At 43.8% G+C, this 20,601-nt stretch overlaps 2 protein-coding genes across 2 annotated transcripts in view; one reads left to right on the top strand and one right to left on the bottom strand.

Annotated features, from left to right (window-relative positions):
- Positions 1-4,477: 4,477 nt before the first annotated feature.
- Positions 4,478-8,611, bottom strand: HMGN1 (high mobility group nucleosome binding domain 1). Its single transcript, XM_075593733.1, has 6 exons — positions 8,321-8,611; positions 6,785-6,820; positions 6,661-6,690; positions 6,434-6,493; positions 5,777-5,908; positions 4,478-5,090 (listed from the first exon to the last, which is right to left on the bottom strand). The coding sequence occupies exons 1-6, from the start codon at positions 8,333-8,335 to the stop codon at positions 5,046-5,048; spliced, it is 318 nt and encodes a 105-aa protein (XP_075449848.1). The 5' UTR covers positions 8,336-8,611; the 3' UTR covers positions 4,478-5,045.
- Positions 8,612-9,278: 667 nt separating this feature from the next.
- GET1 (guided entry of tail-anchored proteins factor 1) overlaps positions 9,279-20,601 on the top strand; it is a 52,806-nt gene continuing 41,483 nt past the window's right edge. Inside the window, exons 1-2 of the mRNA XM_075593732.1 lie at positions 9,279-9,430; positions 10,940-11,105. Of these exons, the coding sequence (XP_075449847.1) occupies positions 9,341-9,430; positions 10,940-11,105 (256 nt within the window). The 5' untranslated portion in view covers positions 9,279-9,340. The remainder of the gene's footprint in view (positions 9,431-10,939; positions 11,106-20,601) is intronic.

The following is a 20,601-nucleotide window of genomic DNA, read 5'->3' as shown; positions in this document are numbered from 1 at the left end:
GGAAAAGTACCTTGCGATTGTGCTAAATGGAGAGAATTGGCTACTTTAGTGAAGACAGTCTCCGTTGAGTGAACTTTACAAAAGCCAGATTGTAAAGGGTGCAGGAGGGCATGGAAATTAAGAAAGTTGATCATACAAAACATGAGACCTTCTAGCAGTTTGGAGACACAAGGCAAGAAAGATATGGTGTGGTAATTAGTAAGGCATGTAGGGTCTAGGTTGTCTTTGACAACAGCATGCTTAAAGGATAAGGAGACCGTAGCAAAGGACACGAAGGGTCAGAGTCGGAATTAAGACAGGAGCAAGAGTCCAGATAAGGTGTGAAGGGAAGGTATGCGGTAAAGAAGAGAAAATCAGCTTAGAAACGTCTAGCTCTGCAACAGGAGAAAAGGAGGCCAGAGCGTAAGGAGGTATAAAGCCGAGAGGAGGGGGAAGGGACAGAAGCAATTTCATTGCGGGCTGCATTCACCTTGACGTTAAAGGGGTCGACAAAGGATGGGAAGTGGGAGAAGGCCGGAGGAGGGAGTCAGAGAGAGAAGATGGCGTGGATTGGATTTGACTGTTGAGTGAGAATTAATGTTTGAACTTCGAGCGAGCAAAGTTAAAACAGAAGATATGTAGTGTAGAAATTCAGAATGAGTGCGAGATTTCTTCCACCGGCCTTCAGAGAAGCGAGTGCAAAGGTAGCGCGTTTGTGTACATAGCCAACGATCTCGGACAGTTATCCGCTGGCATCTTGCTGCAGCCAGTTTTTCTGCAAAGGTAAGCCCCTAACCTTCCATGCTTATCCCCTTGCCCTAAATCCCCTAAAGTGAACCCTTAATATTAATAAACGCTAACGCACTTCTTAGCAGCAGCGGTGTTATGTCCCATTCCGCTTAGTAAAGACCATGGGTTAAAAGCAGGGGTGCATAAACTGAGCTGCACCCCCATCTGCTTTCCCCCCCCCCACACCTTTGTGCCACAGTATCAAGACCAGTTCTAGTGACCATCCTTATTTGTACTGAAATCGGTCCATTTGGAGAGGTTAGAGATGCCCTGGAGACTAAGGCAGGGGTGCGTGGCCGTTAAGAGGTCCCGCACTCTCCAGGGCATTTAAATTAGACAAAAAATAAGTGCACAACCCAAAAAACAACTCAATTGTGTAAAAGACAATGTCTAATAGTGAAACACATAAAATACTGATCCTTATAAATCGTTGTTACACTGAACAAATGATATAAGGCACAACCCTACTGTGGAAGTGAAAAATGTATATAAACCATACAAAACCGTTGGTGTTGGCATATGCTGCTATAATTAAAGAGTGGCTCGGCACTCCCACGAACTAGAAATAGGAAACAAGAAAAAAGTGCAAAACGCAAATGGTGAAGTATATCAAAATATTTCTTTTAAGTAATAAAAAGGCGAGTATTCTGCGTACATCAAAGATCTAGAACATTCGCATTTACGTGTATCAATACACAAAATTACCACACAGCAATCAGGGTGGAGAGTTAGGAGGATGTCTGTCTGGTGAGTTGTCTCCCGCAGTTTCCAGATGTCATCTGGGTCTTTAACGGTAACAGCAACCTGCATCGAGCATCCAGACCGTCCGAGGAATGAAGATGGTAAAACCACTTGATTGTCTGTCCCGTAATGCACTGTGTGTGTAGTCCATGGAAAGTTCCTCTAGTTGATCAGCCAGTTAGTTGGTAACGCGAGCACACAGAGAAGTGTTCACACCACAGTCAATCTGACCGGCACTTGGCAATGACGGCCCGCCTCGGTGTTCACGCATCAGTATGACGTCACACGGGAAGGGCGCATCTTACACAGTACGCACCCGAGCGGTGTAACTAGGGGCTAATGGCACAGGAAAAATGCCTAACTCCTCCCTTATACACAATACTGGTAAGAAAGGTGTTAAAGGTACCACAATAAAACAAAATATAATCCGGATTCTTACCAGTATTGTGTATAAGGGAGGAGTTAGGCATTTTTCCTGTGCAATTAGCCCCTAGTTACACCGCTCGGGTGCGTACTGTGTAAGATGCGCCCTTCCCGTGTGACGTCAAACTGATGCGCGAACACCGAGGCGGGCCGTCATTGCCAAGTGCCGGTCAGATTGACTGTGGTGTGAACACTTCTCTGTGTGCTCGCGTTACCAACTAACTGGCTGATGACTACAGGAACTTTCCTTGGACTACACACAGTGTGCATTACGGGACAGACGATCAAGTGGTTTTACCATCTTCATTCCTCGGACGGTCTGGATGCAGGTTGCCGTTAAAGACCCAGATGACATCTGGAAACTGCAGGAGACAACTCACCAGGCAGACATCCTCCTAACTCCACCCTGATGATTGCTGTGTGGTAATTTCGTGTATTGATACACGTAAATGCAAATGTTCTAGATCTTTGATGTACGTAAATGCAAATGTTCTAGATCTTTGATGTACGCAGAATACTCGCCTTTTTATTACTTAAAAAAAATATTTTGATATACTTCACCATTTGCGTTTTGCGCTTTTTTCTTGTTTCCCATTTAAATTAAATACCTGGGGACTGCACGAGGCCTCAACCATTCTCCCACCTTATCTTCGCCGACGCCATGGAAACCCAGCATCAAATGACACCACATGATCCCGTGGCATCAATGCCAGAGCCACAGTGGGAAAACTTTGCACAACCCTTAAGGGATTATCAATATGTCAAGTCCCTCAGTAAAAGGATAGACGGTAGAGATGACAGCCACATGCCGAGCGCAGAATAGCATGAACCTCAGAGAAAACAGGAGGCGGCATAGCTCTGCCCTATCAGCAGCGGCTGGAGACCTCTCCAATCTGCCCTACCCATGTGCAGTGCGAGACCACCATAGGAGTCAGCAGCCGGATATTGCAAAAAGTAGTTTGTTAGAGCAAAGAAATAACAAGGGAGCACACCAGAGGTTTTGTACAGCCAGAGCACACAGAAGGAAAGTGAGAAAAGGAAATCATTTAGATGGGTTAACAAGTGTAGGAGAGAACCACAGCAGCAAGTAGTGAGAAAAATGTAGATTTGTCTGTGTTTTAACATAGTGCATTAGTAGCTGGGACAGAGGTATGTAGCGGTGTAGTGTACAGGCAAAGGGGAGATGAAGCATTGTGGATAGTAGAGTGGGGAAGGTAGAAACGCTTACAAAAACAAAACAAAGGGAACAAGAATCTGCAAATGAAAAAAATGCAGGGGGGGGGGGGGGGGGGGGAGTGTAGGAATTAGTAGTTTGAAAGAGTAAATGGGTAAAATCAGGCCTGTGAGGGAAGGTTAGCACTGAAGTGTAGAGTATTTCAAATGTATCACCAGTTGCAGAGTGGTTATTAAAGTGCTCAATCCAATTCTCACGGCCAAGTCCATTCAGCATTTGTAATGTTGCTTGGCTACAAGACATACTTTACTATCACATGTCCATACAAAAGGGAGAGGGTGTTGTAACCAATTAGGAGAGAGGAACATAAAGATGTGCGAGTAATACACACACTATCATTTTAACAGTCCCTCAGTACAAGGCTGAAACATGCATACACCTTCAAGTCTTTGCAGGTGTGTTAAACCTGGAGCACAAACTTGCAGCTGCACCCCTGCCGCCTTTCCTCTGCAGCTCGTGTCCCCCTTACCTTGATGCAGCATCAAATGACGCCACGGTGTCATGTCACCCGCAGCGTCATTTGATGGCAACGAGGCGTCAAATGACTTTGCGGGTCATGCGATATCAAACGACGCTGCGGGTGACATGACCCCGCGACGCCATGGAGACAAGTGACACCAGCAGAGTCAAGGTAAGTTAAGAGTTGCGCGACACCCCGGCATTTAATCTAAATGCTCCAGGGAAGAGCGCTGGGCCTCTGCAACCACCGCGCCCCCCTACTTTAAGCACCGCTGTGTTAGACACATGCATTTACCAGACATTAGCCATATACTGTGTATTTGCATTTTGTTGGATTAAGTTTCCCATGTGTGCAATTATTACATACACAAAAAACAAAGCAGCCACACGTGCACAATTAGTCAAACTAGGTCATTTTTTTTTTAAACCAGGTTTTATTGGTTTGCTTGGTGATCAGTAACACAGACACTATGAACAATCTGTACATTTTTTCTCTTTTAAACTCTAGTAGAGTGGAAATCTAGGAAAAATAAAAACATGTAGTTGAAATCCTTGGAATCCATTATTCTAGCGACTTTCTCAGCGTGAAGTTCAAAACGACAAAGTTGCCTCAGAAAATGATCTTGCACTCGCGTCGTACCAGCACCTTCGATACAAAATTGTCTCATCTCTGTTCTGCCGAGCAGAAAAAAGCGCCACTTCTCAGTAATGCACATCACACTCACTAAACACTCAAGGAATTTTCCCAAAAAGATTCACAGCACTTTTACAAAGTTACTGAAAATAAAATACCACTACCGAAAAAAAAAAAAAAAAAAATAAGTTGATAACATCTTCACAGACAGTACACAATTCTTAGAGGGAAATCCATCACCAGGGGAGTTTTATTAAGATGCAAATTGTACGCAAGACAATATATGGGTACAGAGAACAATTAAAATGTTAAGACATTTTAAAATGTGACATTCTGAATACCAGCTTTTGTCATCAACCCCATTGATGTCAGATGCCTGCATTAAGAGCAATGGCGAGCTGTCACAAAGGGTGAATCTAAAAACCACTGTCTTGGTCACAGGCTATGGAATTAAAAGTCTGCGCAAGACTTCAACCTACCACAGTTATTAATGCATTTCATATTCTTAGACAGCCGACTATGGTACACGATTTCCATCCTTTTTAATAAAAAAAAAAAGGAAGCAAACGTAAAAAGACATACATTATCCAAATGTGTGTAAACACAAAAGAAAAGAAAACGTTTATAATGGGACACGGTGGGATTCCCTCCTATTTTAAAAACGGGTTGTCTAGAATTAAACTACTAAAAAACTTGCATTTACAAAATAGCTGATAAAAATATTCCTCTGAATTGTACAAGGGAGGTACAGGAACCACTGATAAAAGACTTGGTACAAGATGTAGGTTATTCAGACTTTGATTCCTTGTCTCCACCATCAGAAGTTGGGGCCTAGAAAAAAGGACAAAAAACAAACAAACATTGGGTTCAATACATTAGTATTGTTGAATAGGACCGGTTTTAGGGCTTAGCAGCCTGCCAAGTACAAGCAGACAATGCTTCTGCACGGCAAAGTAAGCTGCCATTTAACGTAGGATTACTCCATTTACCCCCCCAATCAAAATGTACACCACCATGGATTAAGCTTAACATTTGGCAGACAACCAAATTAGTACTTCATTGTTTTATCTTAAACTATCTGCATTATGACAAGTCATTCTTATCACAAGCGCTGTACAGCTCTGGTCTGTTAGAAAAGGGCCCAACGCCCAGATATATATATATGGGCTGATGTTCTTTGACTTGTCCACCAAATAGCAGAAACGCCAAAATGTTGTTTAAGCCCATTGAAGTCAGCCTCCCATTGCAGCACCTATAGCTTAGACAAGAAATCATATACATGACAGCAACGAGGCTGCGATCAAATGCTTACCGATTAAACCCCCCCCCCCCCCTTTAAAGGGTAGGGCGACTTAAAAAAAAAAAAAAAAAAAATCAAGAGCCACGACTCCGTCTGGGTAAGTACACAAAACAAAGGAGTACCTGGCTGTTAATATTAATCAAGGGGAAAGCAAAGAAAGAGTCCCAAGAGTAATGGCAAATAGGCTCGGAATTAAGGGCAAGTAGTGGCTACACACCTCATCACATTTCGTTTCTCCGTTTTCAGATGGCAGGTCCTCATTGGTTTCCTCTTTGTTAGCTTCCTCGGTCTGTTTGCCTTTTGCTCCTTTCTTTCCCTTTGCCGGGACCTTTTTGTCCTCGGACTTGGCCTGCACAGAGAAGTCCCGGTAATAGATCAGACATTGCATCTTTTTATAACCCATAACTGAGCATGTTGAATGCCAACCACTGGGAAAATGACATTCCAGTGGTTTAAATGTTACAGGTGTTAGTTTTACTCCTGTGCCGGATTTTAACCCCACCACACACTGCTAAGCAAGATTTGCTGCCTGATACAACTTATTATGCATATAGAGCAATATCAGCCACGGGCCAAAGTGCAGTCAGACTTAGCCATGTTCTGCTACACGAGCAGCTATAGTTTGAAGGAGTTCACACTGTCATATCTGTGCGCTCTGCGTTCTAACAGACCTACTCTTACCACCGCAAAAGCACTCTGCTTCTTTCGCTTAACACCTTTAAAATTGGTGGAACCAGTTACTGATCACAACTAGCATCTTGTTGTGGCACTTCTGACTGCAATGGTGTTAATAAATGTTAATCTATTGTGTAATATTACAATAATCCTGCATTAGCAATGGTGTGCATAAAAATATCAGTGTGTAATAACTTACCTTTACTACTACCACTGCTTTTTCCTTTTTAGGCTTTGGTTCGGCCTTTGGGGTTGGTTTCTGGAAGACAGATGACAAACACCTGACTGTAGCAGTTACACAAAAGTAACGGTAATGTATAAAACAGGGTACCACGATGAACATTACCAAGACTATCCGGTTTCATGTAAAAGCACAAGTCATATGAGATGTGCCAATATAGACTAGACTAGCCGTCTCATACTTACAGCCGACAACCGTGCCGATCTCCTCTTGGGCTTAAGGGAGGGAAAGAAATGAAATTAGTCAAATAGTACAAACAAAAGTTTGAAAAAATAAAGATATATCTATATCTGCATAAATAAGTCTTACCTCATCCTTGATATCGGCGACATCAGCAGCATTGACCTACAAATGCAAACAGAAGAGCATATTTTGTTATAGTCGCTCCAAAGCTAGAAATGCGAGTCTAATGCCAGATGGGCTCAGTCACAGAACATCCCCAAATTAACTGCTAGGAGTATGTATGTCCCATGTCAGACCTGAGAATGGGCCAGTCCCAGGTACTGCACAAGTCTCCCTGCAACAGGTGGCACGTCCTCCGTGGACATGGAGCCAGCAGAGGGCGCTAAGCGTGCTGTGCCTCACTAGGAAGCCACAGCTCCCTGCATGGTAAAATCAACTGGGAGTTGAGGGAGAGGGGGGGGGATATTGTTTATTAAGGCAGCTTTACAAGAGCTCAAGCCACAGGCAGCGGCGCAAACCCCTCCCCCTACGTGTGCGCCGTGCCCTATCTGCGGGGAGAAGAGCTCTACCAAGCAGGGTCACTGGCAAGCACAGGGGGGGACCCAATGGATTGTGACGTCACAATCCTCCAAGCTCTACCTCGCTCGTCCATTGGCTGAGAGGGATCCGGAACGTTCTAGAACGCCGTGGCTGCCCCCCCCCCCCTCCCGCGCTAACCACTGCGAGCAAGAGACAGGAGGGGAGAACCCGCCGCCGCGGGGAGAGCAGGGCTGGCTGAGGAAGGAGAAGCAGCGCCGCATCCCATCCAACCCGCGCCATTACTCCTCGTATAAACAACCTGACAGCGCCCCCCCCCCTACTGCCAAAACTCCCTGCACACATACATATATACACACACACACACACATTTATATATACACATACACACGGGGTAAAGGTATGGGGGCATTTAGGCGCGCAGCACAGGAAAATGAAGTGCGTGACACCATGCTGAATACACACGCGCACATATAGGAAAGCGCAGATTCCTGCAGCGGAATAACACTGTGATGCATGTGCATGCTGCAGGGTGTTTGTTACTTGGAGCCTTTTCCAAGGTTTCTCACAAAAAAAAAATTAAAAAAAAAAAAAAAAAATTTTTTAAACAAATGCGCGAATAAAATAAATATAAGATAAGGTATACGTGCAAATGCAAGGTGCAGGGGGGCACAGTGCGAGGCGGAGCTGCGACCCGCGGAGCGCTCATTAGGGAGAACAATGGAGGAGACACTTTCCAACTCGCTTTTTTTTTTTCGCGGCTAAAAACTTGTGTTCATGGAAGAGAGCGCCGGAGCGTGCAACACACCGTGTGCCAATCTCCCCCCCCCCCCCAACACGCACTGCCCGTGTGCCAATCCCCCCTCCCAAACACAGGAGCAGCTCCCCCCAGTACTGTACGCCGTGTGCCAACCCCCCCAAAACACAAAGTACCCGTGCCAACCCCGCAAAACAAAAACTATCCGTGTGCCAATTCACCCCCACCCCAAAAAAACCCCACGCATTACCCGTGCCCCGCACACAGGAGCAGCTCCCCGCAGCTCTCCCCCCCCCCCCCCAGCATACTACCCGCGTCCTTGAACATCCATCCCCATGCACTTTGCCAGTCTCCCCCTGTCCTCTCACCTTTCTCTTGGGCATGGTGGTTTGTTTTTGTGCTTTTAGATCTCCGCAGCCCCCCTCCAGAAAAATAACAACAAGCCAGATATTAAGTGGGATTGCAAACTGCTGCAGGTCTTCTGCACGGGCTTGTTGTCCACACTAATGGACGCTGGGTGTAGAGAGAGAGGGAAATAAATAAATCCCTCTTGTCTGCAGCCCGTCTCCTTCCTGCAGATGGAGTCCTCACAAAGAATATCTCGCAGCACAGCGCTTGCAAGCGGTTAATAAGCGAGCGGCAGAACTAGTTTAAACCGGATAGGATCCCTCCGCCTCTTATCTATTCACCCTGCTGGGGGGGGGGGGCGGAGGGGTGGAGCTGAGACCCCCTTACCCCCCGCCCTCCCCAAGCTGGGATTGGCTGAGCGAGGTAACAGAGCGCCTTTCAAATCATAACACGGGCACCTGTCTGGGTAGCTCTGCCTGTCACTCATCTCGCGTGCCCCCCTCCCTCTGTGTTTGGTATCCACACTGATTATAAGGGGGGGGGTAGTAAATCGGCTTTGGGTATTTTTTTTCTCCCCTCCCTATGAAGAGGTTTTTTTTTTTTTCACGTTTGTTTGAATCGCTGGTGGTAAATACAACAGCGCTCGCTGATTGGACGCGGCTCGTCATTGTTGATGGAACGTCACGTTCCACGCCGTTTTAACATATGCCCCAGCGTTCTATCTGTGATCCTCAACGTTCTATCGCTGATACTTCAACGTTCTGACTGGGGGGGCGGGAAGGCGCCTCCTCTGGTAGCCTTCCTCCTCTGGTATAACAGGAACAGTCACCTAAGCCAGCGTCGTGGTTATGAAATACAAGCTGGGATATAATAATAGTATTAATAATAAAAGAAACAGAGTTTTTTTGTGATGTCTTTTTCCCCCCAACTCTCTCCTACTACATTCCCCGCGCTCACCTCATTGGCCCGAGGGGTGGGGTTTGGTGAATTGCTATTGTGCGTGTGTGTGATGATGTTGTGACCAGGATTAAAGTCGGAACATGGCGGAGAGCTGTGCGTGGCTGTTAGCGCTGAGCACTGTGTTTTTGTGCAATCTCTTTAAAACCCTGCTGCCTTCCTTTTCCTCAATAGTAAGTAAGGGCGACTGGTCGCTTTTATATCACAAATGGGGAATAAAAAGTGCCCCCCCCCCCCTCCCCACGGTCATGGAAAGGAGGCGATGTGTGTGCATGTTGTTGCATAAACGTGATTAAAAATGGGAGATGCGTTGTGAAATCCGGGTTACAGTGACTGCTGATCTAAAGATTAGCCAGGTTGAGCAAAATATCAGGAAGGGCGCAATGTGTATTAACTGCTTCATAAATCAAACTCCCATTTGTTTACCCTGAATCGTATCCTTTAAAACCAGGGCAAGAACCACATTGATTGTAATCTAATTAAATAATCACACACCCCTTCCCCCCTTTTAGATGCTCCCTAAAATTAACCCCATTCCAGCCACTGCTTGTGAATTTTGACATCTTATGACTGCCATGTTTTTTTTTGTGTGTGCCACCTTGAGCTTCATTTTCACCCTATTTAACCTTATTTTTTCAATGCCTTAAACCTAAAAAAAATACAGATCATACCTAAACTTTGCAATCAAGGTTTAAAAACTCAGTAACAAGCTATATAAATACATGTCAGCAGTAATCCCCCTATCTATTTATACTAAAATGCCCATCTGGGGGAGGTCAGGATGAGCACACAGCCCAGTGCCATTATCCCCACACAAGCATGGAGGAGGGTGCTGCCTTCAATGCGTCCCCAAGTGGATTTTAGATATCACAAGACAACCACGCCACCATTGTGACATCTCCATACAGATCAGATGCTACAAACATCTTTGGGGACAGATACATTTGTTTTGCATTTGAGCTGAACTGTGGGGTGATGACATATATCACAGAAGCTGGGAATGTTTTCACTATGCAGATAAAATGAATGATAAAACATTTATATGGCTCCTGAATTCTTGATGTTAATCTTTTGGTGCCCAGGGGTGTACAAGCCCCAAATCACTTCCATGCAAATTATAAGAATAGTACTTCTGAAATTACAACACAAAGCTTCAAATTTCTGATACAGTTTACCTGTTTATGTTTTTGTATGGCATCTTCCCTTACATTTTCTTCTATTTAGCAATTCTACAAGAAGAGATATTGAAATATAAACTAGCACAATGGATAAAGTTGTAATGCACTTCAAAGCACATTGCTCTGTCCTGTGTAGATTTGCACATCTTAAGTTTTTACTGTTACAAAAAATATTATTATTACTACATTTCTGGAAGGTTCAACTGAGACAGAATAATGACACCCAGCAATACATAAATTGTAATCTGATTATTTTTTATTTTTTAAATAGAAAGCAATTTTGGTAAATGCAAGCCTTATATTCTGTTTATCCTTAACCTTTTTATGCTTTTCTACAGACCTCGGGAACCTAGACTGTTCTGGGTGAACCAGGACATTTATTTGTAATTCTCTTTTTTTTTTTGTTTTCATGATCAAAATAAGAATTTATTTTTAATTTTTTCCACTGTGTGACTAAAACAATGGCTTTGCTATACATAAATAAATCCTATTTTCTCCCATCAGGTATCCAGGTTCCTACAGGAGGATGCAGAACAAGAGTCTCAGATGAGAGCTGAAATTCAGAAAATGAGGCATGAGCTTGCCAGTATTAGTATGATGGACGAGTTTGCCAGATACGCCAGATTGGAGCGAAAAATCAACAAGATAACGGACAAACTTAAAACCCATGGTAATAACCTTATCAAGTTTCAGTAGCTAGTATGTCTAACTCTTTTATGGCAGGGGTCCTCAACTGTAGAACTCAAGATCCCCCAACAGCTCAGGATTTCAAGATATCCCTGCTTCAGCACTGGTGGCTCAATCGGTGACTCTTTGAGCCACCTGTACAGAAGCAGGGATATCTTGAAAACCTGACCTGATGGGGGGGTCTTGAGTTCTGGCGTTGAGGAATATGTGGGAAAATGCCCCTCCTTTCTACAAGGTCCAGTATACACATTTCTTTTGTTTTCATTCCATTTTTGACCTAGTCCTTGAAAAAAATAACCAAACCAATGTAAGCTCAACTTTCCACACTATCCGATCTTGTTTTCTGATAGGACCCTGGAATTGACCTATTTTGTTGCGTACGTTGGAAATCTCCTCTCAGCAGCTTGTGGCTGCCACGTGTTCTGTGCTATTTTGCACGTTTTCATGTTCTCTAACACTTTTTACACGTACATGAACATTGTGCTGATGCAGTTTGTTGATCTTGCATGAAACCACAATGGAGCACATATGTATCGAGGCAAAAATGAAACAATTAAGAGGCAAAATAACTGCACAGTATGTTTCAAAGCCCCCGAGTGTATCACAGACCCCACACGACTGAAGCAATTCATGTTATTATCAAATTCATATATTTCTGAAGAAAATGTCAAAACACTTCAGAGGAATATGTATTAATGGTAGCAAATGGGGGTAATTCATTAAGCTGCGTTAGTACAGAGCAAGCACTATCTCACGGAAAAAAAGATTGAAGTCAATAATTCATTAAACTGCGATAGTGCAACGATCGGCACTATCACAGTTTAATGAATAACCCTCGGTGACTTTATACGGCCATCTCATGTAGTGGGTCAGAAAAAAAAATGTTTAAAAATAATTTAGTTTAATTGGCTTCCTTTAAAACCAAGGAATTAACACCTGTAACTTTACTGGTAAGTATGACAGGAGCCGGGGCTGACTTTAGTTCACTTCAGCTCCAAAAGTACCCACCGCTTCCCATCTAGTGTAAAAATGAGTCAGTTTCTATTTTCGTTGGGTCAGCTTAATGCAGATGTTATCTGATAATTATTGTTCCTTTACCTTAATCACTTTAAACAAATGATGTTGCCAGCATGTGCCAAACAAAAAGGAAACGGTAAAGACCTATTCAGTTCAGTTGGGGATAGTATGTGTGAGAGATTTGGCCCCAGAGAGACAATAAAAAATCCCGGCAAAATCATTGGGACAGAACATTGCAACGTTTTATTGGGTAACCCCGACCGGGACGGATAATGTTAAAAAAAAAAAAAAAAGGCTGTCAGGATATAATGGGGACGTGATAATAGGGAGCAGAGCACAATTCTGCCCCCGAATAAAGCTATAGTAAAACCAAATCTTGAATAGGGTGTACATTGGTGAATTTGTAAACTAGACATAATGGAATTGGAAACGTGAAAGCCACTGACCTGATAAATGTAAGGTTTTATTTACAAGGGAAGGCTATACGTTAGACCTGTGTTTTTCAATAGGGTCTCATAGGAACCATTGGGTTCCACAGGTATTCTTAAAGGGTTCCCTGCAATTTTCAGGTCATTTGAAAATTGTACCAATTACAGAAGAATTTACAATGCATCTGATCTGAGACGTGCTATTAGAGAGGGGTGGGGTTCCTTACAATACATCTAATCTCAGATGCGCTATTAGAGAGGGTTGGGGTTCCTTACAATGCATCTGATCTCAGACGCACTATTAGAGAGGGTTGGGGTTCCTTACAATGCATCTGATCTCAGACGCACTATTAGAGAGGGTTGGGGTTCCTTACAATGCATCTGATCTCAGACGCGCTATTAGAGAGGGTTGGGGTTCCTTACAATGCATCTGATCTCAGACACGCTATTAGAGAGGGTTGGGGTTCTGCAGAATGTCCAAAAAAAGGTTTAAAACCACTGCTTTAGATAATGATTATTCTCTTTGGGCAAAATACATTTTAGAGGGAATATGGTAACTATTTACAAATATATTCATGGCCATTACAGGGAACAATGGAACCTTGGTCATTGTGAGAGCAGTCAGAAAGAAATCATGTTTTCCCTTGTGAGATATAATTGTCAAAATTGCACCTTTATCTCTTTGGGTGCCCTATGGATGTAGCTTCTATGTAATGGGGTCTGGCCCTATTACGTAGTAGCTATGTCCTATAGACCCTGCTCATTTTTGTAGGGTTGATCGCGTTCTGCGTTCCTGTGAAGCGCACCACGCGATCTCTCACTAAGTGGAACTGAAGGAGACGGCTCCTCCCCTTGATCATGTGATCGTGAGTGTCGGAGGGGCAGAGCGCCACGGCCTCGCCGACACTGGAAGAGTTAATTGGGCACCAGTAATACTTACACGCGCTGAACGTAATGAAAATAAATATATGTTGAACTTGATGACTAAGAATTTCCGCAATTTCCCGTACTTTATGCAGTTATCGGGGATCACATTAAAGCAGCGGGTGCTTTAAAAAAAAAAAATAGGATTGAAGCAGGGGGTCTCCGGAGCGTAACCACATTAATTTCAGCTCGAGGGACCCCCTGCTTCCCGAGTTACTTATCTCCGTAGGTGATGCCGGTATCAGCTCCAGAGGTTTAAAGCTCCCCGGTCACACGGGCCAATAGGAAGCCGCAAGGGATGATGTCACGGCTTCCTATTGGCCCGCGTGATGTGGGAGATTCAAATCTGCCATTTCGATAGCCCCACACAGCTTAGCCGGTGCTGCTACCGGCACCCCTCTACGCAAAGTAAATATCTCGGGAAGCAGGGGGTCCCTGGAGCCTAAATCCATGCGCTACAGCGCCGGAGACCCCCTGCTTCGAACTTATAAAGCTATAAAAAAAAAAAAACGGTCAACTCTCGCCCCAGAGATATTCTATTTTAAAAAGTCCCCCTGAAGTAACATCTCCTGAATAAAACAATCCATGCTTTCCATCAAACCGTATCTGCCATTATTTTCACTGGCAAAGTTTTTATATGGCATACAAGCAACCATGTGCCAATGTCCAGGGATTCAAAGCAATGTCAATGATACAATTCTAACATTACTCTGTGTTTTACAATTGCAGCCCTTTCCACAGTGTTTGTCGAGAGAATCACGGACGAAGAAATACCCTTGAAAAATAAATACTCAGTACACTGGTTGCCTTAGAAATCAATCATTACAAATGATATAATAATTAAATATCAAAATTATTCATTAGAGCAGCAAGCTCGCCCGTTTTGGATATTGATTTTCTTTACAGAATTAAAACCAGAGGGATTCTCCGGAGATGAACCGAGCTGTTTTTGGTTCCGGGGACGCCACGGTTCCTGAGATATTTACCAATTTAGTTGCCGGTGTTCTTCCTGGTCATCTAAAGATGGCCGCCATGGACGGCCAATAGGGAGCCACAATGTCATCCATTATGGCTTCCTTTTGGCTCGTGGACTTTGGCAACCATTTTAACTTTCCAAATCTGATCTGAAACAGTAAGTAGATTGGAAATGTAGCATTTTTTTGTGTTGGAACAAAGAATAACCCTATTTAGAGGGGTAGTCGCTGTAATGATTAGTGAGCAAAATGATTAATTTCAGTGACGCGGAATGACATTATTTTTAAATGGCAACCACATGACCCAAGTGCCCTAAACCATAAGATAGATAAACAAGAACCAATGTGTTTCTATATTTTCGACCCCATTGGCTTACAAAGGCCTAATGGACTACACATCTAGGACACAATTACGGCAGCTTCGTCTCAGGAAACCCGATTACTAAGGCCTCGTTCAGGGTGCCAGCTGCAGGACTCGGAGGGAGGGCGGGAGGGAGGCAGTGCTGCAGTTTGCTGGGCGATCTGTGTTTATCCCCCAGCAGACTTTTCAGCGTTGGGGAGGGGTCCGGGGTTACACACAGCAGGGTAAGTATCGAGGTTGCAGTCATGAAATCATTCTGAAGAATGATTTCATTGGCTGCCTAGGTCCCAGTGACGCTGCTGCAGCTCCAAAAAACGAAATTTTCGTTTATTGAAACTGTAGTCAGCTTCAACTCCTGGCTTCGGAGACAGGGCGGTTGCTACCCTGACAACCAGTATTCAAATTGAATACTTTGTTTCTCACGGCAGCACGCACGGCAGCACGCCCTCCCTCCGAAGCCAGCACCCTGAACGAGGCCTAAAGCGGCCCGTTCCCATCGCGTCTCCAGCGTCATTGACGTCGGTGAGCAGCCCGACGGGGACCACTAGCGTTTGCCCAACTCTACTTTAAAAAACACAATGTGTGAATTAAAACCAAAGTGGAATTCACTTGTGAGTAGGATCGTCATGTTCGATTTGTGCTGGCTTATTTATTTATTTATTTATTTATTTATAAAATATTTTACCAGGAAGTAATACATTGAGAGTTACCTCTCGTTTTCAGGTATGTCCTGGGCACAGAGTTAAGACAAATAATACATGTTTACAAATACAGTTACATAATGAGCAGGTTATACATTATATATATATATATGGCTTGGAAACAGGGATAACCTGCAGGTTACATACTGCAGCCCTGGTTACAAAACAACTCATGCGTGTCATGTATTTTTCATTTATGGACATTTTGTTTACACTTTGATTACTTTATGTTAATGTTGAGCTGAGCAGAAGTCGTTTGTTGTTCTTAAACCTCGAGATCCTACATGATGGTAAACAACTTATCAATGTAACAGGAATCTTTAGGAAGGTGGAATCACCCTTAAAATTGTATTTATTTGTCTTCCCGGGGTCCTGTGATATTCATTTTTTATTCTTGGCCTCTAATGCAGTGGGGATTTAGTATAACCTTTGTTCATTTAATGTACCCCCTTTTACCTTATGTTTCCACTCACCCTTCCTTATAGAGCGTAAGCTCCTTGGTGCCGGGTCCTCCTTACCTACTGTAACAATCTTTGTTATTTTATTGTTTTCGGCCTCCAACCATATTGTACTGCGCTACAGAATACATTGGCGCATTATAAATAGATGATCATAAGCAGTGGTTGACAAATCACCAAAAAATCTACTCGCCACACAAAAAAATCTACTCGCCACCTAGTACCAAACGTGTGCTGCTTGGGCCAATATTTACTCGCCCGGGGGTTAAATCCACTCGCCCGGGGCGAGCAAATGTATAGGTTTGTCGAACACTGATCATAAGAATTAAATAGTTGCCTGTAGAGGCAATAAGTTAGATAAACAGCCCTAATTCAAAGGCATGAGGAAAATAATGTATATAGCCTTAAAAACACTTGGTTGCCATGGAAACATTAAACATTTTAAATAGAATTTAAAAATAGACTTGCCTGTTTTTAAGCACCAATCACTTACATCAAACCCACCAAAATATATCATTAGACTTAATCTTTGAATTTTATTTGATGTGTTGGTCTAAATCTGTGATCCCATTTTTCCCTTCCAATGCGGTTTTTACTTTTAAAACCAGGCGCTTCGTTTAGGAGATAGAAGCGTTTGAAATATTTAGTGTCCGGGAGGTTAAAATGAACCTCCCCAGAGAACCCATTGCAGCCTAAGGGTTACCATGGTAACCTTAGAAGCTAGCGTGCAGCTGATTGCTGAGTGACATGCTTTTGAACACACACACAAAGTTTCATTTTAATGAGCAGAAAATGCTCAAAATCCTGTGTTTTAAGATGAGAAAAAAAAGGAGGACCTGGGGATCACGATACAGGCGGTCCTCGCTGATCCGAAGGAATGCGTCCCGCGAGCCGCCGTCGGTTAACGTCGGTTAAGGGGTGCGCAAAGGTTTCTTTTCTGCGCGCCCCCCCCCTTCTACACGGCTCCAGCGTCATATGACGCCGCTTCAACGCGATGTCACGTGACCTTGCGGCGTCCTTTGATGCTAGTTCGTCACGATGACACGTCGCTGGAAGGTAAGGGAGTGTTACCGAGGCCTCACGCGATCCCCGGCATTTCATTTAAATGCTTTCGGGAAAGGACGGGGCCTCTGTAACCCCCTCCCCCCCACCCCAGAAAATCTCGCGCCCCCCACTTTTTGCGCACAACTGGGTTAGTGGACCGCCGGATTGCGGATCCCATGTTAATCGGCGGCGGGGACCATGGGATAAGCAGGTCTGGCGTGGATAAAGCGTCCGGCGGAATCCGGGATGTCGGTAAGCGAGGACTCACTTTACGAGTGCACTACACACTGCACTGTAGAGTTGTACGAGTGCTACTGCTAGAGGTTTCTGGGGGGAATTCATGCTTTAAAGCAGCACTAGCTCAAAATCTGAGCACTGTGCCGTGTAAACCAATGTTAAATAACTGTAAAAACTCTGTCTCCCACAGTTCCATATGTTTATTTGCAAAGCGCCAGCAAAATCCGCAGCGCGGTACAGAGTGACATCAATGACACAAACAGAGTTACATTACAAATAAGGACAGACAAGCGCAAGACAGATACAGAAGGGAATGAGGGCCCTGCTCCCGAGAGCTTACACTCTGGACATGGGGTGGGCAACTCCAGTCCTCAAGGGCCTCCAACAGTTCAGGTTTTCAGGATATCCCTGCTTCAGCACATGTGGCTCAATCAGTGGCTGAGCCTCCAACAAGTCAGGTTTTCAAGGTATCCCTACTTCCTCACAGGTGGCTCAATCAGTTGCTCAGTCGAGCCACCTGTGCTGAAGCAGGGATGTCCTGAAAACCTGACATGTTGGTGCCCCTTGAGGCCTGGAGATGCCCACCCCTGCCCTAGAAGGAATAAGGGGCAATCTTGAAACACAAGGTAATTGCAGGACAGAGTTTGCCTCAGGGTGCAGTATGGTCCAGCCACACAGCTGTTCCCATTTAGGTTTGGGGTGGAGGGGGGATGTTAGGGGGTGTTGGTAAGGAGTTTGGTCCTTGTAGAAATGAAACATAGCGGGCGATGTATCAATGCAATTTTGGAGCAAATGAATAAGCCTCCTGAGGAATATGCAATAAAACAGCTGAAGAAGATTCCCTTTTCTTTGTAGTTAGCTACACCATCCATATAATATCGCCCAAATCTGCCCTTGCTCCCTAGACTGCTGATTTTCCCATCTCCTCTCCCCATAAGTCGTGATAATGCCTCTAATTTCCCGAAATAGCGGTGTGCAGTCTTATGCAAGACCGACTTTCTACATTCAGTAACATTTCTGAAGAAATAACAAACCTTTGAGCAAAACTGCAATTTATTGTCTCAATGGGTTGCATTTTCTGTAAGGGTTAGTTTGGATTGAACAGATTCCTGGTGGTCACAGGTACGTGGGTGTGGTTGCTATAAACCCCATGTGTGTTGCTTACACAGCCGAAGTATAGCGATCGAGTAGCAAGGAAACGCAACTAATGCTTTTGTAGTGATGGTGTTTTTCAAAAGCATCTACTAATGAAAACCCATCAACTGGGAGCAGTCCTACATACCTAGAAGCCTGACTCTCACCAGAGAGGGGGAACCCGGGTCACTGAGAAAATGACTGGGTTATCCATCTCTTTACAGTGCCCCGTTCTGGAGCCGCATTGACCGTGGGAAAGTATAGCATTGTTGCATATTGTGATAGCTTCCAACGTGATAGCCCTTCGTAATTCAAGATGGTCACAGGTCTCTTCCTTAGACATACTAAGGGGCTTCTCAGGCCTTTAAAGCTTATCGATGAAGAACTCTTTGGTAAAACAATTAAAATGCTGTTTTGTTATACAGGCAGTCCTCGTTTTACAACGCTTCGCTTTACAACGAATGGCTTATCCAACGCTGTGCAATGCATACCTATGTTCATTTTTACAACGCCAAAACGGCTTATCCAACGCTCTTACGACGCTTTGCAATGTTGTGTATGTGTATATATATATATACACATACACATAAACAACGTTGCAAAGCGTCGTAAGAGCGTATATATATAATATTATACTATATAATATTATACTATATAATATATTATTTATTATGTTATATAATACAGTATATACACTATATAATTTATGTGTGTGCTGCATATCTTATTGCCTTCGTAAAATATTTGGTGTATTTTAGCATTAAAAATGCCTTCAGGAACGGAACCTTTCATTTAAACAGTGTTCCTATGGGAAAACGTGTATCGCTTTACAACGTTTCGCTATCCAACGCCATTTTGAGTAACGCATTGCGTCGGATAACCGAGGACTGCCTGTATACAAAAAAATGGTGAATATTGTGTATTTGTTTTGAGGTGGAGAAAGGGCCTTTTTATGTATGAAAAGAAATAAATGCACTGCTTCCCCAGCTCATGTAAATATATATAATTAGAGCAAGAAAAAGCTTGGGTGTGACACAGGAGATGGAGTACAAGTACTGTAGTTATTGGGATCTCCATGTAACGAGATGTGTCAGGCTCTTTGTGATACTCCTTATATATTTAGATGGGGTGGTTAGTGTTCTATCTGGAGATGGTCAATTCTCAGATTCACTCTGATATTCAGCATTCACTGCTGTGATTGGAACTGGTATTTATATTCCTAATGTGAGCAGTGATCATTTCCCTGTGCTCTTCAGAGCTAGACTTTGGGGCTTATTTTTTTGTTCCCTGTTAGATTAGACATTATTGCAGAACACATTTGAACAATTCTGGAGAAGTTGCGTGGGACAAGCCTTGCATTGTATCCAGGTACAATACATGATTTTATTGTATCCAGGTTACTAAATAGACATGTATCCCTTGCCCACTTTAGCCAAGTATAGTAGGACCCAGGGACATGATTTTGAAAGCAGTAGGATGCAGTTGACACCATTTACACGTGTTGTGATACACCCTAAACACCCCAGCACAAAAGAGAAACATTCTTTGCTGCATTGTCAACAAAGTGATTAAATAAGAAACGGGCAGATTAGGTGTGGCAAATGGCCATTAGCTCCCATCAATGTCTGCCTTAGAATGCTGTTTCTGGGTCTCCTCCCCAAAGTGCAATAATTAAGAAGACTCAAGGCCAAGTACTGCTGATTGCTCTTAGCTTTTTCTTGAAACAAAAGGTCAATGGAGAATATTAGCACAATAATGGAACTGGAGATCAGCTTCATTCTGAGCCAATGTTGCAGTGATTGCTGTGGCATCAGCCATTTAGTTCCAAACAACTTGTTATTGGCTTTGGCACAGGGGTGGGCAACTGCAGTCCTCAAGGGACACCAACAGGTCAGGTTCTCAGGCTATACCAGCTTCAGCACAGGTGGCTCAGTCAGTCTCAGCTTCAGCACAGGTGGCTTAATCAGAGGCTCAGTCTTTACTGAGCCACTGATTGAGCCACCTGTGCTGAAGCAAGGATTGTATTGTATGTCTTTATTTATATAGCGCCAAAAGTGTACTCAGCGCTTCACAAAGAATACAGTACAGGGAATTATAATAATACAATAAGTGCAGCAAAATCAGACAATAGGAAAGGAAATCCCTGCCCCGAAGAGCTTACAATCTAAGGGATATCCTTAAAACCTGACCTGTTGGTGGCC

This window comes from Ascaphus truei, chromosome 3, assembly GCF_040206685.1.
Source record: "Ascaphus truei isolate aAscTru1 chromosome 3, aAscTru1.hap1, whole genome shotgun sequence".
NCBI classification, from domain to species: domain Eukaryota; kingdom Metazoa; phylum Chordata; class Amphibia; order Anura; family Ascaphidae; genus Ascaphus; species Ascaphus truei.
This window is presented reverse-complemented; position numbering and strand designations above follow the sequence as displayed.